Source organism: Mustela nivalis (assembly GCF_964662115.1).
Source record: "Mustela nivalis genome assembly, chromosome: 9".
Classification (NCBI taxonomy): domain Eukaryota; kingdom Metazoa; phylum Chordata; class Mammalia; order Carnivora; family Mustelidae; genus Mustela; species Mustela nivalis.
In genome coordinates, this window is record NC_139028.1 from 116552532 (window position 1) to 116562427 (window position 9896).

At 64.4% G+C, this 9896-nt stretch overlaps 1 protein-coding gene across 1 annotated transcript; it reads right to left on the reverse strand.

Annotated features, from left to right (window-relative positions):
- Positions 1 to 1782: 1782 nt before the first annotated feature.
- On the reverse strand, positions 1783 to 8839 carry FGF3 (fibroblast growth factor 3; the record flags this gene model as incomplete). The annotated part of the gene is made up of 3 exons (XM_082682569.1): positions 1783 to 2278; positions 6566 to 6669; positions 8620 to 8839. The coding sequence occupies 3 exons, from the start codon at positions 8837 to 8839 to the stop codon at positions 1910 to 1912; spliced, it is 693 nt and encodes a 230-aa protein (XP_082538695.1). The 3' UTR covers positions 1783 to 1909.
- Between the last annotated feature and the right edge of the window lie 1057 nt (positions 8840 to 9896).

Below are 9896 nucleotides of genomic sequence, written 5' to 3' on the forward strand. Positions count from 1 at the left end.
GAGGTAGCTGTAACCGAGTCCCACAGCCCGGGCAGCTTAAAGAAGAGGGATTCACTGTCTCCGGGTCCTGGAGGCTGCAAGTCCACGACTTGGGGCTCCCTCGAGCGGAGGCTGGGAGGGCCAGTCTATGCCCGCCCTCATGCTGGCTGCGGCTGGTTTGCCAGCGATCCTCGCCGTTCTCGGCAGCTTGCGAAGCTATCGCCCTCTCTCTGCTTCCAAGTTCACGGGGTGACGCCCCGTGTTCAAGTCTGTCTCCAAATTTCTCCATCTCCCAAGGACACAGTCCTAAGGGATCGGGGGCCACCCTGCCCCAGTGGGACCTCTTCTCTACTTGAGTACATCTGCAATGACCCCATTTCCAAATAAGGCCACCTTCTGAGGTCCCGAGTAAGTCCCCCTAACTAACGGAGGTGGACCTTAGCAGATGCAATGCAATGCGCAGCTCCCTCCTAAGCCAGGCCCGAGGGGAAGCAGCTTGGGCCGCCGACCCATCAGGACGGACCCGAGCACAGCCTGCCAGTGGCAGAAAGCACATTCTCCGCTCCAACTGGTTTTAAATATTAACCCCTGGCACCAGAGAGTTCCCTTTTCCCCTAGGGAGCATCCGTCAATAGTCACAGTGAAGGCTGGGTGGGTGGGATCCCGCCGCGCACTGCAACTTCGTTCCGATGTCACCGGCGACACAGGAGCCAGAGTGGAACCAGCTTCGTCCCCCCCGGCACCCCTCCCCTGCACAGCTGTGAAGTCCAAGAAAAGTGAGCCACTGCCCATGCTCCGCAGCGCTCACTCAGGGGACCCCACCTACCACCACTGTTGGGGGAGCAGGTGTCACAGGGGCGGGGGGCAGGGAAGGCACCCGGTCCAAGACGGAGCTTGGCCACCCGCTGTCTCTGGACCCGGCCAGGTCACGTCTCCTCCCCAAGCCTCCAGGTTCGCTTTCTTAGGCGAAGATGGTAAGCCTCAAGGCTTTGGCGGCAAGTTCGAGGATCAAAGAGTTCGGGGAGAGTCTTACCTGGCGTGTGACACAGATGCTCGGGACCGTCCGCGGACCAGCACACCGCTGCACGGCGGAGGGAGGTTTTCGAAGTTCTCAGCAGAGTGAACCAGTTTCTCTTCTCCCTCCCGCGTCTCTCTCTCTAGCTGTTCCCCCCCGACGTGTGCACACACACATACGTACAGTCTAGCCGGAACAGGCGTGTGCGCACACACGCACACACACACACGCACACACATTCAAGCTCACGCACACGCACACTCACGTGCACACACACTCACTCACACACACACACACACACACGCATCAGCCTCTTCTTTCGATGCACGCTAACCGTCTATTGGTTTAAAAAAAAAATAGCCACTTTCCAAGCCGGGGATTAAAATGCATCTTTAGCTCGATTCCTCAGAACACAGTCTTACATCTGAACACAGTGACTTGGCACAGACGCTGCTCCCATCACGGGCAAATATGTTTCAAGTAAAAACGCCAAGTGTCTCCCCGGGCTGTGTTGTAATCTATTAAATAACAAAGTAGAATAAAATACTTTAATGTTTCGGTTACACAAACGCCCACACGTCCGACAGCAGAGCTGCAGGGAGGCTCCCCGGGCGGTTGGAAGCCCCTCGCGCCCGTCGGTTTTCCCCGTGGGCGAGGGGGGCGCCCGGCCAGCGGAAGCCCACAGGGGTGTGGACGGGAAGCAGCCCTCCCTCGGAGGCCCGGCTGCTTTCTGATCTGACCCCGTTTGAGAGAATTGGGGAGGGCTGGGCCTCGGAACACCAGCCGGGCAGAAGCAGGGGAGGGACAGGGAAGGGGGGAGCTGTCCTGGGAAGCTGCCGGGCCAGCGGGGCCCACGGTCGCTCTGCACCTGCTGCCGGGAGCCTGGACGGCCTTCTCTGTGCCGGGCCTGGTGATCTACGCGCCGCCTCGCCGGCTCCACTTCCTCTGCCGCCGTCGCTGCCGCCGGGGCCGGGGACCTTTGCCGGGGGATCCGGGCCGCCCGCCGCGGAGCCCGGCCCCGCTCTGTAGCAGCCGCACCATTTCGTGGTCCTTGTGGTCCAGCACGCGGGGCAGGAACAAGGAGGACTTCTGGGTGCGGCGCGTCTTGAAGCCCCTGCGGGGCCGGCCCTTGCCGTTCACGGACACATACCACAGTCTCTCGGCGCCGGGCTGGCGCTGCGCCCCGGGGCCGCCGGGTGCCGAGCGGTAGAGCCGCGAGGCGTACGTGTTGTAGCCGAGTTCGTGGATCCGCTCCACGAACTCACACTCGGCGTTGTAGCTCTCCTGCGGGGGCGAAAGGCCTCGGTCAGCCGCTGGGGAGGCCCCCCGCGGAGGCTGGGGGCTGGGGTCTTGGGGACCAACGGTCCTGTCGCCAGGCCTCCCTCCCCGCCTGCCCCCTGCCGGACGCCCGTGCCTCGGCTGCACCATCCTCCCTCGCAGTCTGGTGAACTGGGCCCTCAGGGTTCAGCTCAAGGCTTCAGCTGCTCTGCCAAGCCTTCCTGAGACCCCGGGGAGAGCCCTGTGCCCCTTCCCTGGGCACGGACTGGGGGTGGGGGCGTCCCGGGACAAGGAGGGGTGGCTGTCGCAAGCAGAGCAGAGACGGGGCCTGCCCTGCATCTCTGCTGGAGGCGGGGAGGTCAGCAGGACATCTGGACACAGACGGTGTCCCAGGCTGCTTTCGGAATCTGTACGCGAGAAAGAGAAATGAGCACTGGGATATGGCGGGGTTCTCGTGAGCCTGGCTTCTCCACGGCACTGGAGTTTAAGTCCCGGCTCTGGGCCTTGATCTTGGAGAGGGGCCGTCTTGGCCCCCCACGGTCCTCACCCCACGCACCTGGAGCCGAAGCCAGGAGCCCCGCCGGAAGCTGGGGGCACAGACACTGCTGTTGTCAGGGTGGCTCAGGCGTGCGGGCGCCCCACACAGTGGGGCTAGAGGAGACGGCCGCCCGGGGAGGTGAACGGGCACTCTTGTGTGCATCTGGGACAGACTGGGAAGCATGGGCTGGGCCCGGGTCTCTGCCTTCTCAGAGACAGGCATCCAAAGGGAGAGAGGTATAGACTCTTAACAGGCTTTGTACCAATGTCCCCTGGACCACCTGGTGGGGCGCCCCCAGATCAGGGGTGGTGAGTCTGACTTACACCAGCCCAGGTCAGGCTTGGGTCTGAGCTGTAGGCAGGTGCACAAGACAAGTGCCCCCAGGGCTTCCCTCCTCACCCGGCGCCAGGGGGCAGGGCTAGAGGCCAGGGGATAATGGGCAGAAGGAGCCTGAGACCCTCATGGTCTCCATCTGCAGAGGGAAAAGGGGGTGTCGCTACTGAGTGCAGGTGGCCCAAAGGGCCCCGGGCCCATTCTCAGGGGCACCCAGGTTGGTCGGGGCCGGACCCACAGACGGGACAGCATGTGGCCTAGCAGGGCCATAGGGCACGTGATGGTCGAGCACCGCACACCTCTCTTTCCCCGACGACACGTAAGGGCAGAGGAAGGGGTGGGGGGGCTCCCATTCAGCTGGAAGAAGGGGCTGCCTCTCCCTGGAACCTCAGCCCCGTCTGCTGTCCCAGCCCTCGGGGGATGCCCAGAATGCCCCGGGTCATGGCACAGGTGCTGCTGACGAAGACAGGGCATGGGGTCGGGGGGACCCCAAATCCCAGAGAGCTACGGGGCTGCTCCGTCTGTGCTCAAGGCCTTGTACATGGCGTGGGTCCAAGGGCCATTGGGGGTGAGCAGGCGGGCTCAGGACAGATCCCCAGGCCAGGCGGCTACATTAGCATCTGGTCCCCACGCTCAGCCGTGCGGAAGTCAGGGACAGTGCAGGCTCTTGTCCCAGGCCCTTCTGTCCTGTGGCTGAGGCCCAGGAACCAGGATGCCAGAGAGCGGGCTTTCACGTTGTGGGACAACGGAAGGGATCCGGTCTTGCGAGCCTGTAAGAGTGAGGCATGCAGGCCCTGCATAGGGGAGTCCTTGACCTTGGGGGACACAGATCTTGCACTTTGGAGGGGCTCTTAGAGTCCAGATGACCAGGAGGAAGGTGTCAGCTCAGAACCAGGGTCACAGGCCAGGGGATCCCAGCGGAGACTCGCAGTGGCCACAGTTCCCAGTGCTTCTCCGGGCCCAGCTGCCCCACCCCAGACGCTGTGCCCCACAGGGCCGCCCCCAGCCGTCCCCCGCCACGGACCCTCTGCTTGTGCCACCTGCTGAAAGTCCGCCTGCCTCTGCCCGACCTCAGCCTCGGGAAGCCCACGCTGCCTTCTCAGGCTCTGCCGCACTTGGAGCCGCTCCAGAGAAGCCGGCCGGGGACGGGGTGCAGGAGACTAGCAAGACCGCCCCCGCAGCTGGCTCTGAACCCCGGGGACCGGGCAGGGGGTGTGCAGGGAGGGAGGGAAGGCGGCTGGCTGCGGGCAGCGCGGTGCGGCGAAGGTGTGAGGAAGCTGAGAGGCAACTGCCCAACAAGGGGACATTTAGGAGTCATTAGGGAGAGCCGGACCCTTCTGATGGGGGCGTTTGGTCTGGGCAAGGCAAGGAAGGGTGACCGGCACGGCCTGCTCCGGGAACCCAGCGAGGTTCCAGAGGCTGCGGTGGGAATGATAGTGGAAGGTAGGTGCAGAAGGCGGCCTGGCAACTCCCCTGGGGGCCAAGTCACCTGGGGGCCAACGTATGGGGGATGGGGAGCTCCTGGAGGCCACAACAATAGTGGATTCACTTCCGAGTAAGATCCCAAAACGTACGCCTAGCAGAGAGTGCGACATATGGGAGATGCCGACGGCACTGGTGAATGAAGGAATGATTGCCGGCCGGCCGGCCGGACGGACGGCCGGACGGAAGGAAGGAAGGAGGCAGGCAGGCCAGCGTAGTTAGGGCTAGTGACAGCAGCCACAGGTAGACTCCGACCCACGGGGATCCCCCAGGTCATGCTTTGTCCTGTACCCCAAAGCCCTGGGCCGCCCTGCACCCCGCACCCCACACCCCAGAAGAGGTGTCAAAGTCCTTACACTTCTCCTCCTGATTCAGCCCTCCCTGCCCAATCTGTGAACTTCCGCCATGTGGACGGGGGGCCTCCGGCATCAGCAAGACCTGCCCCTTCACTGCCAAGAGCAGAACTCCTCCCGGGGCCCCTCTCCATAAGGGACAGGGGTTTGTCTGTAGGTAGTCTAAGGCCATTTCAGGATCAGAAGTCCATTCTGCTCACTAGGCATCAGGGGTCCAGGATGGAGGCTTTTGGAAAGCCACAGTCTGCCTCGAGAAAAAGTCAGACCAGGGGCACCTGGGTGCTGGGTGGCTCAGTGGGTTAAAGCCTCTGCTTTCGATCCCGGGGTCCTGGGATCGAGCCCCGCATTGGGCTCTCTGCTCCGTGAGAGGCTGCTTCCTCCTCTCTCTGCCTGCCTCTCTGCTTACCTGTGATTTCTCTCTGTCAAATAAATAAATAAAATCTTAAAAAAAAAAAAAAGAAAGAAAGAAAGAAAAAGTCAGACCAGCCCTGGCCTGAGGGCTTGTCTTTATAAGCCGCAATCAGTGTTGGCAGACTCCGGGAGCACGTGCAGGAGAAGCTGGGCACCGGAGGGTCTCTGGGTTCTATTAAGCGGCCCCCAGGTCAGAGAAAACCAATGGGTTCGTTCTGATTTTTGCATTTCCTTTAGCAAAATAGAAAAACAAACTCTGTGATAAAATAAGGAGCGGAAAGGAGTGTTTTCCTGCAACTCTTGCCCGATCACACTTGGCCCAACTTCCAGACGGGCAGGGAGAGGCTGGCGTGTGTCCCCTGCACACAGGCTGAATGGAGAGAAAGGGGCTGCCGGGAGATGGTCTCCGGCTGTGCTGTCTAGGTTCCTTGTGGATGGAAAACCTCTCATTGCCCGAGGAGGTATCAGCCGAATTGCACGTAATGACTAGTTGGGGGCAGCAAATTTCCTGCTTACACGCATTTTACTCCAGGCATCCCCACCCCTGCCGTTGGGGAGAAGGACATGGTCAATGCCTAGAGTCACGGGACCCTTCTTCTGTTGGGGGGGCCCCTGGCGGTATACAGATTGGGTTCCAAATCTGTGTGCCTGGGACACGAGTCCTGTGTCCCTTCCTCTATGTTGGGGCCTAAGAAGGAAGAGTTCTCCCTTTCCATCCTGGGGAGAACCGGCTGTGCTGTGTCCTGCTTCCCTCTCGTCTCCCTCCAGAGCACTCTGCTGAGCCCACAGAAAAGTTTTGCCCAACACACAGTCGCGCTGTGCTCCAAGGCTCGCCGGGTCCATTTACACCAGTGGAAATTTGTGGGGGGACAATCTCTGCCTTGCTGTCAGCGACAGCACTGGGGAACATAACACGAGTCTCACCCCTAGTGGGGTCCTCCCCGTGGGCCATGCTCCCAGCCAACCGCACTGGCCTCCAAGAGAAGCCGCTGGAACGACACTGGGTGTCAACACCCAGGGCCTGAGACCCTGGTCCCAGGTGGTTGGTCCTGCAGGTCCCCATGCTGCTGCTGGGTCAAAGCATTATACTGTCCACGTCCCCTCTGTCCCCTGAGGAGAGGTCCAAGGGAGATGGCTGTCCCATGCACGCGTGCCCACAGGAGAGAGCGGACTCACCGAGGCGTAGAGCCGCCCCCTCTTGTTCATGGCCAGGTACCGCCCGGAGAAGAGCCCCTTGATGGCCACGACGCCCACCTCCACCGCCGTCATCTCCAGGATACCTGGGAAGAGTTGTGAAAGCCCATCACTTCCCGTGCCTTCCACACAGCTCAGGGCGGAAAGCTGAGCCCCCAGGCCGCTCGGGGGCCGGGGGTCGGGGGAGGACACTTGGGAAGCTCAGGGGAAGGCTTCTCCGAGGAGAATTCAAACAGGGGAGGGAACTAATACAACCAATGCTTCTACGCCTGACTGCCAGGGGCTAACGCCTTGCAGGAGGTGAAGCTTATTGGAGCCTGTCGGCCGCCTCGAGAGCCAGTTTCGTGATCTGACAGACGAGGGAGCTGAGGCTGGGTGACTTTCCCAAGACCACAGGGACGTGTGTGAGCTGGAATGCGAGCCTGGGCTGCACACAGCCGTGCGGGAGCTCTCCGGGCGAGGCTGCGGCCCTGGATGGAGCCGGCGGATGACACAGTCCACGCAGTGCAGAGCACTGGGCCACCCAAACTCACTGGCAATGGACTTGGGCAGGAGATAACTGTCCAGGGCAGGGTCCAGGCGGGCTGCCGGAGCTGAGCAGGAAGTGGGATGAGACACTGCAGCTCCCAGAAGGAAGCCGCTCCGGGCTCTCCCACTCCTCACTGCGTTTAAGGAAGTTTCAACCTCCCCTAACCTTCCTTCTGGACACAGCAGTGCTTTTTCACCAGCCGTCCTCCAACAAAAGCCTGAGGGGGGCCACTGTCTCCCCAGAGGGGCTCCAAGGGGCACTGGAGCCTCTGCAAGGCCTTCTTGGGGGAGGGGGAGGGGGCTTTCTGGGTGCAGCCTTGGCTTCTGCATGGCAGTGATCGCCACCTGAGATCCCCCTGGAGGCAGGCTGGGCGGATTCCGAGGCCCCCACCCAGGCACTGGGAAGCGCGCCTCTGGATACCCTGCAGGGGCGGCTGCGGATTGCGCCCTCCTCCGCCTCCAGGCTGCCTGCCTGGGATACCCTGAGAATTTCCATGTTCTGTAACTCCGTGGGGGAGACTGGATATGGAGAGCACCAGGTGTGGCTCTGAGAGGAGGGTGTGAGCTCCGGCAGCCCCATCCTGCACAGGGGGACAGCCGCGACACAGCTTGTCCCCAACGCATGTATCCAGAGGCTTCCTCCCACGACGTCCTCCCCAGAGCTGTGGCTTTCCTAGAGGAAGCCGCGGTTTCCCGCCACCGCCTTCAGTCCACCGCACCGCTTCCGACCCGCGGGGTGCCGCAGAGGGACCCCGGACCTGGCCCTGGCCACGCTCCCACGCTGCCGCACTGGAGCTCCGACCTCCTGCTGCCCACGAAGCCGAGCTGCTTCGGTCCCCTTGCTTCGCGCTCCTCTCAGGAAGGCTGAGCTCCAGCCAGGGTCCCCGCGGAGGGAGGAGCCCAACCCTGGAGCCCGCGGAACCCCACCAGCACCGTTCCGGGCGGCGGGAGCATACCTGTGTCCCCCACCCAGGCCTAACCGGTATACCCCCCCCCCCACCAAGGGGCGCGCCCACCCTGCCTTTTGCTCTGAGGCCCAGGGCGGAGGCGCGAGGGCTGCTGTTTGGCCTGGGGCGGGGGGTGGCTCTCCACCCTCGGCGGCCGCGGCCCAGGACCCCCGCTCTGTCCCTGCCACAGTCCTCCAGGTGGAGGCGGCGGCTCCGGCGGCCACCTGGGCGGCAGCGATCAAGGAGCGCGGAGGCGCCCCGGGGTCGGCCGAAGAAGTCGTCAAATTAATAAAGAAGATAATAAATGCCTCGTCTAGCGCCTCTTGTCCGAGAAACTCAAAGGGCTTGAACTTGTCAGGGCCCCGAGTCCAGCCGAGCGGGGAGCCCCGGGGCTGCCGACCGCTCGTCCCCTCGGACTGGAGACCCCCAGCGCCCCTCGCGCTGCTCTCCCCGACGCGACGGGACGGCCGGGACCCCGGCGGGCGCCCTCCGGCCCGCCCTCCCGTCCCGGGCGCTCCTCCCCAGGGAGCCGGCCGCCGCGCCGCGGGGCCCGGCACTCACTGTAGGCGCTGTTCTCCAGGCTGCCGTTGACGCGGCCGCTCGGGTGCAGCTGGAGGTGGTACTTGGTGGCGCAGTACAGTTTGCGGCGCCGGGGCGCTCCGCCGAGGTGCTCGTAGACGCCGCCGCGGCCGCCCGCATCGCGCCGCAGTCGCGCCCCGGGACCCGCGGCGGGCCAGCCGGGCTCCAGCAGGCTGAGCAGCAGGAGCCAGATCAGGCCCATCGTGGCATCGCGCCCGCCCCGCGGCGGCGGCGGCTGCAGGCGAGCGCGGCGCCCATGGAAGGGGCGGCGGCGCGGCCCGGGCGAGGCGCTCCGAGCCCGCTCCCGCGCCAGGCGGTGCCGACTCCCGCTCCGCGGCAAGTGGGGGAGGGGAGGGGAGGGGCGGCAGGGAGCGGGGGTGGGGGGAGAAGGAAGGGGGGGAGAGAGGAGGGAGAGAGAGGCACCTCCTTTAATTTTCACCCAGGATCGGGTGAAATTTCCGTTGCTGCGCAAAGCGCTGAAAGAAAAGACGGTTCGGCAACAAAAGGCCGACGTGGTCCCCAGGCGGGGGCGCGGGAGGGGCGGGGAGCCCCGCGGGGCGCGGGGTTCGGGCCGGGCGCCGCCCGCGCACACTCTGCCCCGGCGCAGCGCCGTCGAGCCGCGGCTCCGCTCCGCCGCGCGCCCTGCGCCCCCGCGCGCCCTCCCGGCTCTGAAAGGTCCCTTCCCGCCCCTCCCCCGCCCCCTCCCCCCAGGCCAATTATGCCTCCGAAAATTATAGACCGAGGCCTCGAGGCGGCCGCCCCAGGCCCTGTCACCCCCTCCCGCCCCCCATCAATCCCCCGGCACAATGGGAACGCCGCCGATGACTGATGTCCGCGAAAGCGACTTGCGGGGAAGTCGCGCTGACAAACGCCCATTAAAGGCGGTGCATAATGAAGGGGGCCGCGGAGGGCGGCGGAGGGGGGGGCCCGGGGCGCGGGCGCGCGTGGGGGACCCCGGGGTTGGGTCTGTGCCCGGGGCTCCCTGCTGGAGCCAGGGGTGGCGGACCGGGCCGGGAGGCGCACCGCGACCCGGCAGATCCGGCAGGGCGAGGCTGGTGCACGTCGGGCGGGCCTCGGAGGGTCCTGTCCCGGCAGCCCGGCCAGAGAGGGGGCTGGGGGAAGTGGGAGGGGTGCGGGAGAGCCAGAAAGGGGCGCAGAGACAGACAGCCCGAGACAGCGAGAGACACTGGCTCGAAAGACAGGGAGAAAGAACAGGAGAGAGCGAGCAGGAAAGGGAGGGACAGACCAAGAAACAGAGA